Below are 18,131 nucleotides of genomic sequence, written 5' to 3'. Positions count from 1 at the left end.
GTACCTTCCTACGTGTATGTGCCGAGTACATGGCGAACCTAATGAACTCTAGAGTCCCAAAAAGGAAATGCACCCCAATCGAGTCCTATGAGCAGTCTACATCGGAGCTAGCCTAGGGTGCCCCTGTTGCCACTGGAAATACCTAGGGATATGGCCAAATCCTTCCCGGCCCAACCGGGGGCTCACGATCAAAGTATCTTCACAAAGGCGTTGACACGATTACTCCCTCCGCTGGGAGACAAGTCAATGCATATGGAAAGAGTAGACTGACAGGAACACGGCGCTTCATTGGGACCGCTGTCATTGGAAGGTCGTATAAGGCTAAATATGAGAAACTTTACATCCGGAAACACCGCACTAGCACAACTAGGTAACTCGGTCTCTGTGAAGGCCGAAACATGTCTTTATCGCCTCTTGAGATGATGCATGAATAATATACATTGTTGGTAGAAGAGAAGGGATTCGACATCGTAACCAACTCAATACCATCCTGTAATGGTATTAGATGCTCCTGGAGCCCGTCAATATGTCTCACAGTGTTTGTCGTGACCCTTTCCACTCCGTGCCCTCCTAGATGGCTCAAAGGCTGTTGTTCCTTCGTATACAGGTACATCGAGTCGAAAGATCACCGGTCTCGGAAAACCCGATCTATATATCTATGCATATATACCTTTTCCGTCCCTTTGCCATTTCAGATGCAATATGACATGTTTGTACCGAAGTTGAATGTTGAATGGCCGTAAGATGTTCCAGTCCGTCAGGGGAGAAGTGGTAGTTTTTTTCTTTGCGAGTCAACTCAGTCATCGTCGTCATCGTCTTTGCCATCTTTGCTCTTCCCTTTGCCCCCTTTTTCTTTTCTCTCCAAAGCTTCTTTCCACCGAGCGTTAATTTCCTTTGTGCTGACGTTGGGAAAGACGATGTCGAAGACCTCATCATACCAATCAACCGCATGACCATCAATGCCTTCTTTGATATTCTGTGGTTCGATCAATGTTAGCATGGCGTTCCCAGCAATGTGGTCGGGAAGAAACGCGGAAGAGAGAAACATACCTCTGGTAACTCGCACCAATCCCCCCAATTATCCTTTGGAAACAGAATCTTTGTACATCCAGCCCTCCTCGCAGCGACCGTCTTCTCTCTTAATCCGCCTATCCTAAGTACTTTACCTGTAACTGTCAACTCGCCTGTCATTGCTAAGGCGGGGTCGACTTCTTTGTCCATCGCTAGACTCAGCAGAGAAGTCGCCATCGTGATGCCTGCCGAAGGACCATCCTTCTGGACTGCGCCCTCGGGACAATGAAGATGTATTTTGGCGTGGTCGAAGAATGTATTCTCAGGGAATTTCGTCGCCATGACGTGCTTGGCAAACGAGTATGCAATCGAAGTCGACTCTTTCATAACTGGTTTGAGATTACCTGTCCGCTCCAGCCCGGGTCGACTGGAAGAAGAAAGAGCTGATTCGAGGATTGATTCGACGTATAATGCCGCGCCACCCATGCTTGTCCAGGCTAGACCCATGGCTACACCAGGTGGCGTGGTCTCGTATAGTCGGTCAGCAGTAAAGATAGGCGGGCCGACGTAATCTTTCAAGTTGTCCTTTGTGATCGTAATGTGGACAGAATCTGGAACCGTAAGTGCAATCCGGGGCTTTTCAGTCGTTTCTTGCTCGATCGTTTCCGGGGTGTCTTTGATATCTGACTCGTCCTTTTTGCTCTCTTCAAGGGCAGCTTTGCCCTCTTCCGTCAGGGCCTCTGCCTCGGGAAAGGCTTCTTCACCAAGGTCTTGAACAATCTTCAGTGCCGATTTGCGGTAAACTTTTTCGATTTGCTTTTTGAGATTGCGCACCCCAGATTCCCGGCAATACTTGTTAATAAGCTCTTCGATCGCGGACTCGTCCAAGTTGACGTCTACATCCTTTAATCCAGAAAGTTCTTTCGCCTGTGGCGCAAGGTATCGATCGGCAATCGCTTTCTTCTCGTCCGCGACATAGCCACTGAGTTCAATCAACTCCATTCGGTCGAGGAGGGGTCGGGGAATGGTATCGGTCATGTTAGCCGTACAAACGAAGAGAACTTTGGACAGATCGACTGGGATGTCCATGTAATGATCCAAGAAGCTAGAGTTTTGTTCGGGATCGAGAAGTTCGAGGAGCGCAGACGCCGGATCTCCCTGATGACCGCGACCGATTTTGTCCACTTCATCGATGAGAATCAAGGGGTTCTCGGTTTGGCATTTCTTGAGTGCTTGAATTATCCTTCCCGGCAACGCGCCAACATATGTCCGGCGGTGGCCTTTGATCTCGGCGACATCAGTCAGACCGCCCACACTGAAGCGATAGTACTGCCGGTTTAGCGCCCGAGCGATTGATTTGCCGATAGATGTCTTTCCAACACCAGGAGGCCCGACAAAGCATAAAATCTTCCCTTCCACCGTTCCGCGGAGCTTGCCGACCGCAATAAACTCGAGAATTCGGTCCTTGACATCCTTCAAGCCGTAGTGGTCTTCGTCTAGGACCGTCATGGCGTTTTGGATGCCAAAGTTTTCAGCACTTCTCTGGCCCCACGGAATCTGGGTAATCCAATCTAGGTAGTTCCTCGTCACATTAAATTCAGATGCCGCAGGCTCCAAATGTGCGAGTTTGTTGAGCTCTTCCTCAAAGACTTTTTTCACAGCTTCAGGCATAGCCAACTTTTGAGCCTTTTCCCGGAACTTTTCCACCAACTTGTCCTTGCCATCAGACTCGATCCCGAGCTCTCTTCGAATGCCCTTCATCTGTTCCATAAGCCAATACTCACGTTGACGTTTCTGTATCTTGCTCTCAACGTCTTTTGAGATTTTGGATTGTAGCTGTGCATTCATCAGCTCCTTCTTAAGTACGACAAGAGCCTTGTGCAGCCGTTGAGCAACATCCATTGTCTGCAGGACGTCCTGTAATTCTCCAATCTCACCGGCAGAAACTGCCGCTGCAAAGTCGGCTAGCTTGGCTGGCTCTTCAAGCACATTGCCCGCGGATTGTGAGACGCTGAAGTCGGAGATCTGATCTCGGAAGAGTTGGTTGAGGCTGGCGACTTCCTTGAATACACTGACAATCTCCGATGTTAGCGCCTTGATTTCACCGCTCTTCTTGTCAAAAGGTAGCTCTGTCATATTTTCCACGTTGACTAGTGAGACAGGAAATTTGCGTAAGAAAGCAGTGGGTTCGTAAACACTCAGTTGTGCAGGTTGGTCCTTGTTAGGTTCCTCGAAGCTTGCCACAACATCGCCCTTGTTGTCTGTGCCATCGGTCTTAGGTTTGGCTTCCTTGACAGTCTGCACTTCGACCACCGAAGCCCCGTCTCCCGTCGTTGATGGTGGCATCAAGGCAGTCATTCGAATTCTTCGGTGTGGGTATAGAACCGCAGTCAAGCTGTGTTCGTCACCGTGCACGGGAAACGCGCTGGTGATTTGAGCAAAGACGCCTACATCGTGGACGTCATCCATCTTCTCAATGATGTCTTTATCGGCAGCGTCGTCCTTGAAGAGGAATGCACCCACGTAGGGTTGTCCCCTCTTCATCATTTCTGTTATCGCAGCAACGACATTGGGATCTCTGATGGTGATCGCTTTGTAGAAACCCGGGAATAGAGGTCGCTTCGCGATGGGGATAGCCATGACCTGTGGGTAGGTCTCTGGAATGGTAGGTTTGGATATCTGTGTGCTCCGGCGCCCACGCCTGCTACCATCGCCCCCAGCACCGGAGCTCTGTCCAGTTCCTGTGCTTGAGTCATTACCGCTGCCTCCTGCAGCCGCCGGTCGGCCATCGCTCGCAGATTGAGGTATCGGCTGCGGCTCGGCGGGGGGTTTCTTGGCTTCAGCAGCATCTTCTGTCCGTGGTGCGTCATCCAGCTCATTCTCGACTTTCTTTTCCTTTGTCTCGGCCTCTTCTTTCTTGGGCAGCGCATCATCCTCTGGAGGCTTGTCTTTCCTGCGAGCAGGATGAGAGGTGAACTGGCGTATTTGTAATCCCCTCTGGGCGGCGATAGACAGGTAACTCGAGGGAGTCACAGTAGTCGCGGAGGTCGCTAATGAATTTTGCTGCAAAAGCTGTCGCCTGCAGTCTCTACAGATGTGGCGTGAACTGGCCCGGAGTGCGCTCCTCCATGGTAACGTTTGGCCGCGAAGCATGCTCTGTTAGGATCGGACAGCTTCTGCCCAAGTCGGAATGAAGGAGAATGCAGAGGTACAGGAGAGCGAGAAGGGATGGAGTAGCGGCCAAGTCAGATGCAGGCCACCAAGAACAACGAAGGAGGGGAGTTGAGGGGGAGGGCAAAAGTTGAAGCAGGCAATGGTGCATTGCGAATACTCTGCTTCGCATAATTGTCTTTGATATCATCGTATCGGCCATGCTTGGTTTGGAAACTCTGCCGAGCAAAAATGCCGAAAAGTGCCTGGAAGTTTCGAAGGAGGACCAGTCACATCAACTCCACGCATCTTAAAAAACCCATCCTGCGATACCTCGCGACTCGGCTTCGGCGGACTGCTCGACTCGATGCACTCAATTCGGTTTTGGTAACATATTCTGAAAACAATTCTCCATGAATCTCGCAGCAGGCCCAGCCGCATGGGCTGGAGCGACTCCGCTTCCTATGCGGACGATTCTAAGGACGGTTCAACGTCCTCGACAACGAAATAACTTTACTCGCAAAGCTCAAACAAGGAGATTCTACGATGCCACCGCTTTTAAAAGACCGTCAATACAAAGATCATCAATATGCTCACGACCGCCGTCGAGTCAAGTCCGACACTTCTCCGCAACCACGACTTTCCAGGCTATGAATGATCCTTATGCGACTTTGGGGGTTGGAAAGAATGCTACCGCATCTGAGATCAAGAAAGCATACTACGCTCTAGCAAAGAAATACCACCCAGATACGAACAAAGACCCTAACGCGAAGGAGAAATTCACGGATGCGCAGTCAGCATATGAGCTACTCAACGATCCTCAAAAGAAGGCTACATATGATCAATACGGTGCAGCGGCCTTTGATCAAGGGGCCGGCTTTCATCCCGGCGCGGGGAACCAGCATCCATTTTCCGGAGCTGCTGGAGCAAACCCTTTCTCCGGGTTTGGTGGAGGCTTTGGCGCGGAGTTCAACTTTGAGGATCTTTTTGGCGCGTTCACTGGCGGTCGCCGCGGGCGGAGGGCCGGAGGGCCTTTCCAGGAAGAAATTCTGGTGGGGGAGAATATCGAGGTACAAACAAACATATCCTTCATGGACGCTGCAAAGGGCGTGTCCAAAAACATCACCATCACACCTCTTGTACAATGCGGCACCTGTAAAGGCGACGGTATGAAACCGGGCTCGTCGAGGCAGCAATGCAAACGCTGTAATGGAACCGGTACAAGGATCCATGTCATGCAGGCCGGATTTCAGATGGCGTCTTCCTGCGATGCTTGCAGTGGGACTGGAGTTGTTATACCGAGAGGCTCCGAATGTAACACGTGCGCTGGTAATGGAGTGGTCCGCAAGAGAGAAACGGTGGAAGTCGATATCCCGGGTGGAGTGGAGGATGGAATGCGTCTACGAGTGGCCGGTGCCGGTGACTACCCTCCCACCGGAATGTCAGCAAATCCCAAAGCACGAACCCAGCGCGGGGATTTGTACGTCTTCATTCGGGTAGCGCCAGATGCCAGGTTCAGCCGCAACGGGGCCGATATCCTCCATACCGCCTCGATACCTTTGACGACAGCGCTACTTGGGGGGGAGGTGGTTGTGCCTACACTGGATGGAGAAGTCAAAGTGAGGGTTGCGACAGGAACATCAACAAATGACAGAATAACACTGCCCGGAATGGGTATGAAGAGACTTGGTGGACGCGGTGCTGGTTCTTCTGGCGACCTTAGGGTGGAGTTCAAAGTTCAGATGCCCAAATATCTGACGGCCAACCAGCGGACTATTATTGAGATGCTAGCTGACGAAATGGGCGACAAGACGGCGAAGAGGATCATGAACTTGGACAAGTACAAGCAGTGAGTGGATCGAAGACTTTAACGAGCAGGCCGTTGACTGATTCCCACAGGGAGCCTGCCAAAGACAGTAAAGCATCGAAACCGTCCAACAAGGCCGCTGATCACAAGAACGAAGGATTCCTCAAATCTACCTGGCATCGACTTACCCACCAGCACGATAATCTAGAGCCAGACAAGCCAGGTAAAGAGAAAGAAGCAGAAGCGCAAGACGAGGATGAGCCGAAGAAGGCATCCGGGTCCGGTTGATTTCGTTCGCATTGATCTTTGAATGCTACAATACCCATCTCCTGCCTTCTCACGATTCATAGCGACGGCGATAGACTTTGACCTCCAGCGAGGTTTTCCGACTTGCATATTGCTTGGGGTGGGACGTTTTTGAAAGAGTCTACGGTGCTGTATATGTGTGTGTGTACACTGGTGGTGTGTTCGATTAGCCTCAAAACTCCCATCTACTTGTACAATTACTGGTGCTGCCTGGAAACCCAAAAGCATGCCAAAAAGTTTTTGATATAGCAATGACCTTCTATGCGACCGTAAGAGTCGGCTAAACGTGATATAGCCCCCAGAGAGTACCTAATAAATCTCGTACAACGCGAATGAGACCAGTTCCTTACGAGGCTGCCTGACCGATACTGCCGAGTGGGTCTCAGACTCGCATCACTTGTTGCGGGACGTCGATCAATCAACTTCATCCGCATTGCCCTGCATGTGTCGTCGACATATCTCCAGAGTCGCCTCGCCTGGCCATCGCACCTGGACCGTCTGACCGTTCGAGACTGATTTATCTGATTGCAGTTGTGTCCTTCGATGCGTTAATTTATACCCTCCCACTACCCTCGTCCCTCTCTCCCCGAAACATACCCCCCACCACCGTCAAGATGGTGCAAGCGCCCATGATATCTTGCCCGCTCAAGACCACATCGGAGGTGAGCTGGGTCGAACCACTGTCCCAGTATATCCGCACGAGTTATGGAGACGACCCCAGCAAATATGTCGAAGAGATTGGAACGTTAAACAGGTTACGGCAAGACATGAGGGGCGCAGGCGCCGACTCGGCATCTGGAAGAGACTTGCTCTACAGATACTATGGACAACTAGAGCTGCTGGACCTCCGGTTCCCCATCGATGAAGCGCACATCAAGATTTCTTTTCAGTGGTTTGATGCCTTTACGCGCGCCGCCACATCGCAGTACTCATTGGCCTTTGAGAAGGCCTCTGTCATCTTCAACATAGCCGCTGTCTTGTCCTGTCATGCAACCGCCCAGAATCGGTCAGAGGACAAGGACCTCAAGACAGCCTATCACTCGTTCCAAGCATCTGCAGGCATGTTCACCTACATTAACGAGAACTTCCTCCATGCGCCGTCCACCGATTTAAATCGAGACACCATTAAAACCCTCATCAACATTGTTCTCGGCCAAGCGCAGGAAGTGTTTATGGAAAAACAAGTCCGTGACGGAAAGAAACCAGCACTCCTGGCCAAACTTGCTGCACAAGCGCAATTTCTGTACAGCCAGGCGAAGGAGGGTCTTGAATCCGATCATGCACGAGGGGTGTTTGAGTCTTCTTGGTTGAAGTTGATCCAGGTTAAAGCATTACACTTCTCTTCGCTGGCCGAGTACTATCAGGCTTTGGCAGAGGAGGAGACGAATCAACAGGGATCTGCGGTTGCGCGATTACAGCTGGCAGAGAAGTCAAGCAAGCAGGCCTACTCACTCGCAAAGGCCTTTCCTTCGTCACCGCCCTCTGCTTCAAATCTCGGGTCTGACACCGCTTCAACGCTACAGTCAATTACCCGGAGACAGATGGAGAGTGTACAAGAGAAGCTGGTAGCTTCAGTCAAAGACAATGATTTCATATACCACCAGACCGTTCCACCAGAAGCGTCCTTGGCCCCCGTCACAAAACTCCCGGCGGCAAAAGCCATCCCCCTCTCCGAGCTATATCAAGGTCAGGATATCCAAAGGATCATCGGGCCGGACATCTTTCAGAAAATTGTCCCCATGTCAGTCACAGAATCAGCAAGTATGTACGACGAAGAGAAGGCGAAGTTGATTCGATCCGAGGCGGAGAAGGTTGAACAAGCCAATGGAGAGATGGCTGCCAGTCTCGACTATCTCAAGCTGCCCAATAGTCTCAATGTCTTGAAGGGCGGGCTCGAACAAGAAATGGGTGTAGACAGGGAATTTGAACAGTGGTGTCAAGAACTGGCGAACCAGCAACCTTTTACAGCAGCTTTTGAACAATTGCAGAGAGACAAGCAGAGCGTGTTGGATAGTTTGGCTAAAAGCACGAAACAACTGGACATGGAGGAGAGCGTGTGCGAGAAGATGCGATCCAAGTATGGAGCCGATTGGACCCAGCAACCGAGTTCGAGGTTAACGTCGACACTGAGAGCGGATATCAAGAGCTACCGCGACACGGTGGATGAGGCTGGAAACAGTGACGCGCAACTTTTCTCGACAGCGCGGCAGTATGAAAGTGATTTTGAAGAGATGCGTAACGCAGGCGAACATGGCGAGGCCGACATTCTGTATCAACAGGCGTTGATTAAGGCTGGGTCTGGGACCAAACACAGAGCCAAAGACGCAGACGAAGGCACGCTTCTCGACGAGGACTACGGGGAGGGAGGTTTGTCCGTTGCAGACCAGATCGCCAAAGTGGAAGATCTTTTACGGAAACTCAATCTCGTGAAACGCGAACGGATGCAGGTCCTGAAAGATTTGAAGGAGAAAGTCCACACCGACGACATATCAAATGTGCTCATCCTGAACAAAAAGGCCATCGCGAACCAAGAGAACCAGTTGTTCCAAGCCGAGCTCGAGAAGTTCCGCTCTCACCAAAATCGGCTCATCTCAACCGTCCACAAACAGTCTTCGTTATTGAAAGAATTGACCAAGACATACGGTGATTTGCTGCAAGATAAGCGGGTGCGGTCAGACCAGCAGAGGTACGATGCCGTACAAAAGAGCAAGAACAGTGTTATGAGCAAGTATCGAAGAGTCTTCAATGCGCACGAGGACCTGATACAGGGACTTATGCGTGCACAAGGCTTCTACAGCGAGATGAAGGAAAGCGTCGACAGTCTAGAGAAGAACGTTGATTCCTTCGTCAGCAATCGCCGAGCTGAGGGAGCGCAACTGCTTCATCAAATCGAACAGGCCAAAAACAGTTCGGCGGATGGTCAGGCTGCTGCCGAGCAAAAGAGAATGCAAGAGTTGATGAACCGCTTGTCGATGGAACCCAAGGCGACGTCGCCCTCGCAATCAGACCCTCCTGCTCTTCCTCCTCTACCACCCATAACGGCTTCCAGATCGCCGGCACCAGTCTCACCAACACACCCTACCACAAACGCCGACCCGCGCTTTACGATCCCTCCCCGTCATTCGCCGGTCCCCGTTATACCCAATGGATATTCAAATCAATTCCAGCCTCCTTCGCAGCCGACGAACCCGTCGCCGATTGAATCTCAGCATGCCTTTGCTCAAGGGGCAGCAGCACCGCTTTCCTCTGGCTATAATCCCATGGCTTACCCTTCGAGGTCGGTTGCATCACCGAACCAGCAGCAGGCTTCCTATGGCTTCTCCCCAATCACTTCACCTCCGCCCGGTTCCATGAATACATATTTCCCACCAGCTGGCCAAAATCACCAACCATTGGCATTCACTTCCCCAAGCCACCAGTATTCTCAGTATGCCTTTCCCCTCCAACCAGGCGCGCCTCCGCCGGGTGCACCTTATCAAACTCCTTCGCCGCATCCACAGGGACCCCAATCCCAAGCACCTTACCAGCAACAACAGCCTTATCAACCCTCGCCGTCCCCATACAATATGCCCCAGAACTACGTCCCTCCCCCTCCGCCCCCTGGCCCTCCTGGCGGCGGCTCAACAACACAATACCCTCCTAACCCTTCTGGCGTTTGGGCCAGTGGACCGGGCGGGTACGCGAACTATACACATCCCGTCAGATATGGGCAACCGAATCAGCAGCAAGGCCAAAGTCAGGGCCAAGGGCAGACGCAGCAGGCACAAGTTGGGAGTGGGCAAAATGTCGGAGGACAGGAGCAGGATCCGTGGGCTGGATTAAGTGCATGGAAGTAGACGGGCTGATGAATTGGAATGCTGTAGACAAACATATGCTGGGGACACGAACATGACGGTTACAAGGGCTCGTCATGGGATAGAGCACGCAATCATGACAGAGACTGAACTTGAATGGAGATGTAAGATGTGGGCTACACAGCAGAATTCAGGCTCTGCGTTTTGCTAGACATGTAACGTCGATTGTGCAAATGCATATGGCATGAGAGGGAAAAGGTGAACCTTTCCCTGCCATACTAGCTACGAACCTGTCTTTCAGGCGGCGAGACCTACGAGTGCGAAGTTCATTCTTTGGAGATATTGTCCACTAGTGCGTGCGTCTGAGGCATTGTCATTTCTAAACGACAGAAAGGATAAGAAGAAAAGAGATAAAGGCGAAAGTAAGGAAGTCAATCGTGAAGAAAAAGAACAAGAAATGGTCACGGGCCCTTCGCAGGTAGCGGGTAGCTTCTCCTCCTCCAGCACCACCTGAGAGAGTCCTATCCCGACATGACATGATGTATTGGAAGTGAGTGAGGGGAGGCAAGGACTTTGGACTTTGGATCATGTGTGCGATCAACCTGTGTGAGTGATCCACTGGCACGACCGGGTAGCCCGACGACATTACTTACCTACCATCCACCAAATACTCCGTACGAGGTACATCAATATTGCATAATCGGCCCAGCCAGCCTTCTTGTGTGGGACCTTTGACTTTGTAGGGGAATCAATCGGTTGCCGCTCACGGGCGTGACGAGCTCAACTGACATCTTGTGTGATTGGGGATGCACGAGTACCTCTTGAGACAAAAATAAACACCCCCCGGGATGGGAAGGGCGAAGCAAACGAGATGTGGAAGGTGGCTTGAAGTGGCGCTGTGTCTTGTGTCTGTCACATCAAAACCACCAGCGTGGCCTGGCTGCTGCGGACATCCGATGTGCGAATGCGTAGCCAGGAAATGGTGATGGTGAGTGCCTCTGGCCCAAAAAAGGGTGGAGGAGGCGGCAAATATCCCTACGATCCCTGCAAGATCGTGTTCAGAAACAGAAACAGAAATATGAACAGAATATGGGAGGGTGGAAATCAGTGCTTTTACGAGGGGTCTCGTTTTGGCCTACTCGTACTCGTAGGGGGAGAGTGAGTCGGTCATTTGCTGTTGGTCCTGGTCCCAAGGGTTCGAAAAGGATGAGTTCTGAAGCGGGTTAGGTTGTCTGTCCAGTCCTGTTTGAAGTCCTGGACGGCGGGTGAGACAGTGACAGGGTCTCAAGTGCCCATTGCCCACACCCTGGGGGAGCAGCCAGGGAAATTCTTGAGCAGTGGGAAGTGGAAAAAATCTCCAGCGTGAGGCTGATCTGGTCTCCAAGCATCGCGAAAACAACGACGAGCGTAGCCCGACACACCTCCTCGTACCTACCGACAGGCATGTACCGAGTAGGTAGAACGCACATGTCTGCGTCCTCTCGTAAGAGTGGGACCCTTTGCATTTTTGTTTCCAGCCAATCTCAGGAAGCGGATATTGTGTCCAGGGAATGGAGCGAGCTCATGACACACCGACGTTCCTCAGCATACGAGGGGGAGAAGTGTACTTGGTTTGCACTGGTTTGCCCAGGGTTTGAGAAAGCGGAGTTGACCATGAATCACTGGAGAAATTGCATTCGGACTGTCCGTGGCGGTTGAAGTCTCGCATGCAGACGTACGAGTTCGCTCGTCGTCGTCCAAGTGCCGGGAAGCTGTCTCCGTTGGTGTCTTGATGCAGGTGGAGAGGATTGCCACCCGTCCCCGGCATCTTCAAAACGCCACTCGCTTGAATGGATAGAACTATTTCGTGATATCGTGCACCGGAACCACCATCCGTAGGGTACTTAGCAGGGTATATGGGGCCATGCGCAGTGCTTTTGCTTCACCGACAACTGTTTCACACCTCACTGGCCTTTTGGTTTGTTGCACGGAGAAGCCATGACGCAAGGGTGGAAAGCCATCAATCCCAACAGTTTCCCTCAATGTCGTATCTGTATGTCAAGAGTAGCAAGGTATTACGGTCGGGGTTGAAACTGTTCCGACTCGGGCAGCCGGAAGCAGATCCTCATGTCTGAAAAACCTGGGGTAATAGGGAGAGAAGTACCCCTTGGCCTATTCCTAATCAAGAACAAAGAGGCAAAGAGGAGCAGGAAGGATACACCATGTCGAGCTGACCGAGCCCAAGGATGTGCGCGGAAGTCCTTCCTACAAGCCTGCGAGATTTCAATCGAATGGATAGACCATGACGACAGAAGGCAGGGATCGGGGGACAAGTGTGGGTGATTGGAATCTGTAAAGGGTTATTGGATCCTCTTCCCCACAAGACTTTAAAATGGAAAAGTCCGAGCAGCTTGCTCCGAAGCCCTTGGGGTATAGTAACATATAATATGGGGAAAATTGTGTGCAGCGACTCGCTGACACAAATGCGGAGAGTGTGCAACTGACTGACTGAAGCGTCTGTAACCTTGTGAGTATTGGCGATCGCCGCACACCCTCTTTAGCACCGGAGGGGTGGGGAATCATGTCGAAATCAGAAAGCAGGGCGACTGTAGCATTTGGAGCCTGATGCGGACCCGCCACGATCAACGCATCCTTGCATCCTTTGACGTGGAAGAGGCTGCGCAAATGCACGTCCAGCAAGGAAAAGTGGCAGTCAGTCGTAGTCCACCCTCTGACACCTGCTTGCTGCTGACCAACAACTCAACAATCTTCGGGCGAATGGGGCCCCCGAAGAGGAGCCTGCAGACCAGGTATTCTAGATGTGAAGTTGCCGACGTGTCCAGGATCAGAGACTGTTTGTCGAATGTTTGCACTGTTGCCTCCACGCCATGTTTGTCATGGACTTGGCCGTGGACGCTCATAGGTGACGGATGCGCTGGAGGACTTTTCAGCTGCGGACGTGGGTCGTCATTGGCCTGGGTGGCTGGCCAGCTGGCTGTTGTCGACCACCTGAACAAGAACGCCATGTATTTCGATATCACAAATCTGAGCGAGACAACAAGGCATGTGCCTGTCATCACTGTGACAAGGCCACTGTCGATCTCCCCTCTCACCGCAAATCCCCCTTGACCTTTCCTGAAGTCTGCCTAGCGATGAGTAGCAAACAACTTGAAGCACAGCCCCGGTATTGGTGGTCCCCCTGAGAAGTCACTAATACGAGGTGCTGAGAGGCATGTGAGAGGCTGCGCCGAGGACTCAAAGCCCATGCCTTAGTCACGGCTACCCTCGTCTATGCCCTGTGCACGTCGGGTGATCGGCTTCTTATTGAGACAAGCAGTTCTTGTCCCCCGTAGTGACGGGCAAAACATGCGAACGTTATGGGCGTGACTAGGCACCTGCCACAAGCCTCGCCAATCCACGCAGCCCTTCGCAAGCCCCAACATGCAGGAAGGACTTGACATGTGGTGAAGTGGCGCGGGTTAGGCCTGCCTCCTAAGAGGGAATCTTCTGCTCCTTTCAATAACATGTTGTCAGCGCATGTGCAATCTGCAAGGATCGGGGTACGAAATGATTCCGTGGGAGTTTGGCTCAATGGGGTAATGTCAAGATAAGGAACGACTTCGTAGTCTGTCGGTTGACTTCGGCCAGCCAAATGCCCTCGAGGTACTGGTATTTCTCCCAGTAACAAGTGGTCGGCTCGGCTTACCCATTCCCATCAAGACAGAGCAAAAGGGGGAGGGGGCGGCAGATGTCAACCTTCCCCCAAAAAGGCCAAGGTGAAAAAGATAATCAGGCTCTTTGAAAACCCCCATTAGGGCCTGGAAACTCCCACTCAAGATACGAGCGCACTGGGTGGTGGGGCGTGGCGCCCGTGAAGCTTGCAGGAACACGAATGCCGCATTCTCCGCCATTTGCGGGCGATCGGTGCAGGAAGTTAGATTTGTGTGGGGGAGGACGACGACAAAATCGCGGAAAGCGCGGGCTATGTACCGAGTCGACACTGCGCCCGCCTCGTTCAACTCGTCCCTGGGCCGTCCCCAGTCACCGCGTGTCACAATCCCGAAACAATTTCCGACTCTTTTGCACATCTCTTACACGAGGACAGACCTTTTGCTAGTGGCGGGCGAAAAGAGTGCGGACAACACATGTACCTCGTCCGAAGGTATTCCTCCAGGGGAAAAGGAGGAGGAAGAGGATCTGCGCTGAGACATGTCAGAAGCGATGACAGGTGTCAACCACTGATGTCTTTTGTCTTGACCGCTGTGAGACATTGGTGTGTGGACAAATTCCGAATGCAGCCGCTGGCGGAAGACTGGCTTGCGCGAGGCGATTGGAGGTTGCAGAGTTGACGGAGAGTGAAGATATCTCATAGCATTCCGTAGGTAGTCGTTAGACTCGTAGCAAAGATGGGCTCAGGCTATGTTCCGGTCTCGGTATAGAGGGCTTCGCAGGCTCGATAGGCTGAATGGGTTTTCAAAACACCGTGTGTCTGACCATCTTCTCCACAGTTACGTCCATCTCATCTCGATCGACACTGTAAGCCTGGTCCAGTTGAAAATCGCCCGAGCATATACCCTCGGCTCGCTCTCTTCAAGCATCAGCACGGCAAGGTTTGGCTGGTGACATTGATTTTTTCTGGTCAGAAAGTCATTAGTCGTCGTTGCGTCAGTTGGACTGACTTGCGTGACCCTCGGGTTTCTGTCAGTCTACGAGTAGCGATGGAATGGATCGGCTGGTCGGAACCGGCAATACGGTAAATGTATTCCGCACCGAGCCAAGGTTGCAGTGGATGTGTAACTCGTCCGGTCCAGAACTGTTCGCCATCTCGCAAGATGCAAAGGCTAGATCGCACCTTGACCGACGCTGCCTCCGCATTCTTTTCGAGTCGCGAGTGACACAGGCTGGGGACTCCGCGATTGCCACCTCCCCGGCTTCGGGTTGCTTGTCTGGGGAGCAATCGAACCACGGGATCCCGTTCGGGTCCCAATGTTGGACAAGCCGCGAGAACCTCGTGTCGGCCTCCAAATTTCGTTGAGGGCAGGAATTTGGCCCGTGGCTCGGTCGCCTTCAGCTGGTCTGATCACGACTCACACGTCCGCATCAGCCCTGCATAGTGTGGGGGGAGAAACGTGCTCTTAGACAGGTTGTTGCGACGAGAACAGCCACAGGAGGGTGTCTCCGTCCCAATACTTTCTCAGGCAAAGCGAAGGTGCTGCTGAGTCTGGTGGTCCGCTCACTTGTTCTGCTCACTCATGACAGTTGTGCCATCCCCCACCACCAAGTCCCCCATTGATCATGTGTGTGAATCTGGATTCCTTCGAGTGTCAAGATCAGAGCCCTTTCTCGTCTCGCCCCCTTGACATACTGTTAGACTTCTACCTGAAATGAGTCCGGAGTTTGGAACAGCGTCCATGGCTGTGGTAATGAACAAGGCGCTAGGCTGCACCGTGACTCATCTGTCTAGAATTCCCGGACGACGCGGAGACGACTTTGTGGGGGGTTTGTCGGGTACTTCGTTCTAGAGGTTGTACCAGAGTAGTGAAATACTGGAGTTGCAAGGGTGCAATTTGAATGATTAGCTGAATGCATTATCAGATTCAGTCAGGCCTTGACCCGGGAGAGTCTCTTGGCTCATCCCTGGCGGCCTTGTTCGCAGAGCCCAAGTCCGGGAAGAAGGCCACACAACCACAGGCAAGTCGAACCAAATCAAGGGCTAGAAAATGTTTAGCATTCGTAAGGTTGAATTGGCTATCTCAAAATTACACATGTAAACAGGGGATTGGCTGCTCAAAACTCTAGGAGCGCACGTTTGCCAGGCTTGATACCCATCATACCATACATCCCTTCACCAATAAAACACCACTCTATTTGGGCGCATTCGTGCGGCGCAGTCCCCCCTTGGTTGTCCGTATCCGTCTATAACCTGCTCCTCGCTGTGATATCGTTCTCCAATTCATCCCCGTGTCCCTAGCACTGGGGCCGAGGGCTTCATTCCGTATAAATAGATAGTCACGACCACAACGCCCCTTACACAAAAGAAAAAGAAAATCCAGCCAAGGAAAGAGAAGCGAGCTGCTCATCAGCCAAATGAATTGAACACACCCGTCATCAAGTAGACCACAGCGGACTCCGTAGAACGCCCGTGTCTTTATAATCCGGTCACCTCGAGAAGTCGCCATTGATCGATGCTGCTGTACTCGATTCTCCTGAACTTAGACCGCTTGGTAGATGAAGCATCTCGGCCACACCTATCTTCGGGAGCTGCGGCACGGGTAGTTTTCGTTGCGCTCCAGTGACGATATCTGCTATCGATGGGCCCGAGTGTTGCGGAGGGGGGATGTGAGAGTAGGATCCATCAGCTTGCGGCTCCATGGGCGCCAGTAGAGGGGTGTGTCCAAGCGAGAGGTGGCGCAGTCCTGGGAGCTGTAGGTCACTGCCGTGAGGTCTCAGACGTGGCGAATGTCCTGGAGTGGCAAGCGGTGTATGGTCAGGAGTGGGCGATATCGACTCATGAGAGAAGGTGGGGGAAGAAGGGGCTGTTGAATGGGGCGAGCTTGGCCTCGAGCGCTTGACTCGGTGGTCGTCATCATGGGTTTCCTGGGAGTGTGATCTCGACATGGAGTGCGAGATGGCGTATGCCGATAGCGAGGGCAAACGTCCGTTGGTGTTGTGCGATCGATGGCTGAACAGATGGTGCTGATGCTGGTAGGGAACCCTCGTGACGTGCTCGTCTCGCTCCACTTGAGATGCCGCGGTCGCCAGGAGATTGATGTCCATCGAGTTCCGGTCGTCGCTACGACCAAAGAGTCCAAGATGAGATGACATCTGACCGCCGTGAGGGACTTGAACGGCAAAAGAATGAGGCGGGGAGACATTGGGGGAGCCAACAGCAGAAGTAGGGGCGGACCGAGGCATATTGTTCTTGCTAGGCGGCGGCATCATCTGAGCCTGTGAAGCGAAGTTTTGGTTGGAGCCATCCTGGAGGCCGGCGAGAGCGGCGGCGGCGGCGACTTGGTGAGTCTTCTGGTTTCTTCGCGAGTTGGGATTGTTGTGTATGCGCGAGTGTCGAGTCAACTCGTCGGATCGACTGAACCGCTTGCTGCAGCCGGGGAACTGGCAGGCGTGAGGCTTCTCTCCAGTGTGCGTACGGATATGTCGGGTTTGGTGCTCCAGGCGGTGGAAGGCTCTGTCGCAAAGAGGGCATTTGTAGGGTCGAGGAAGATCTTGTCTTTCTTCTGGATTGGGAGCCTGGGCACCCATGGCCGTCGGCATCAGGCTGACAGCGGCTGCCATGTTACCGTCGGGTTGTGTGGTGGTTGAGGGGTGGTTGGATTGAGGGTTCGTCGAGGTGGACTCGTGCACAGGTTGAGAAGAGGAAGGAGAGTCGGAGGAGGGAGAAGAAGGATTGAGGATGGCAGTAAAGTCTACTGCAGACGAAGAGCGTTGCATTCGAGCGAAGGGAGAGAGTGTTCCCCAGGAAGATGATCGCTTATCGTGGGGTGAATCATCCACTTAGTACTTTAGTTGAACCGAACCCGGCGTGACGCATGCACCAGAACCGTCGGGGCCCGGGGGTGTTCGAGAAAGGCGCAGATTGGAGTAGAAAGCGGATTGGGCGACAATTGAGCTGGTAGCGTGGGAGGGAGAATGAGTTGGAAAAGGGTGGTGTGGTTGGTGGTGAGGTCAGAGAAATGGTGTGGCCAGAGAATTGAATAGTTTCAGAGAGGGGGGTGGGAGGAAGTGGGAAAAAGAGGAGAAGAAACGAGGAGGCCCGGGGTGGACGGCGTTTTGTCAGGTATGCAGGAGTAGATTTGGGATGAGAGATGAGCCGGATCCGTGTGTTGGAGAAAAATAGGTTGCTTTAGGTAGTTGAGTAGGTGAAATGATGAGTTGAGCGTCAAGAAATGGCAATGAGGAAATTACCCGGCACTGCGGACGTGGAAAAACTGGAGACCGGGGGGAACAGGGGGTTGTATGACTGGGGGGCGGTTTGGAAGGTTTGTGCGTGCGTGTGTGTGTCTGAGAGAGGGAGATGAAAGATGATTTTTTTTCTCTCCCTGACAGAAGGATGCAGAAACAGGAAG

The 18,131-nt window shown here is 52.5% G+C and overlaps 4 protein-coding genes across 4 annotated transcripts; 2 read left to right on the top strand and 2 right to left on the bottom strand.

Annotated features, from left to right (window-relative positions):
* Positions 1–796: 796 nt before the first annotated feature.
* Positions 797–4,141, bottom strand: AYO20_08033 (hypothetical protein; the record flags this gene model as incomplete). Its single annotated transcript, XM_022646315.1, has 3 exons — positions 797–976; positions 1,051–4,030; positions 4,104–4,141. 3 exons carry the CDS (start codon positions 4,139–4,141, stop codon positions 797–799), a joined length of 3,198 nt encoding a protein of 1,065 aa, XP_022497710.1.
* Positions 4,142–4,574: 433 nt separating this feature from the next.
* Positions 4,575–6,256, top strand: AYO20_08032 (chaperone DnaJ; the record flags this gene model as incomplete). Its single annotated transcript, XM_022646314.1, has 2 exons — positions 4,575–6,010; positions 6,061–6,256. The coding sequence occupies 2 exons, from the start codon at positions 4,575–4,577 to the stop codon at positions 6,254–6,256; spliced, it is 1,632 nt and encodes a 543-aa protein (XP_022497709.1).
* Positions 6,257–6,888: 632 nt separating this feature from the next.
* On the top strand, positions 6,889–10,110 carry AYO20_08031 (hypothetical protein; the record flags this gene model as incomplete). Its single annotated transcript, XM_022646313.1, has 1 exon — positions 6,889–10,110. One exon carries the CDS (start codon positions 6,889–6,891, stop codon positions 10,108–10,110), a length of 3,222 nt encoding a protein of 1,073 aa, XP_022497708.1.
* Positions 10,111–16,206: 6,096 nt separating this feature from the next.
* AYO20_08030 (hypothetical protein) lies at positions 16,207–17,340 on the bottom strand (the record flags this gene model as incomplete). Its single annotated transcript, XM_022646312.1, has 1 exon — positions 16,207–17,340. One exon carries the CDS (start codon positions 17,338–17,340, stop codon positions 16,207–16,209), a length of 1,134 nt encoding a protein of 377 aa, XP_022497707.1.
* Positions 17,341–18,131: the final 791 nt, after the last annotated feature.

The sequence above is a fragment of the Fonsecaea nubica genome, assembly GCF_001646965.1.
Source record: "Fonsecaea nubica strain CBS 269.64 chromosome Unknown Scaff60, whole genome shotgun sequence".
In the NCBI taxonomy this organism is placed as follows: domain Eukaryota; kingdom Fungi; phylum Ascomycota; class Eurotiomycetes; order Chaetothyriales; family Herpotrichiellaceae; genus Fonsecaea; species Fonsecaea nubica.
The sequence above is the reverse complement of the archived record's forward strand: the minus strand, read 5'-3'. Positions and strand labels throughout refer to the sequence as shown.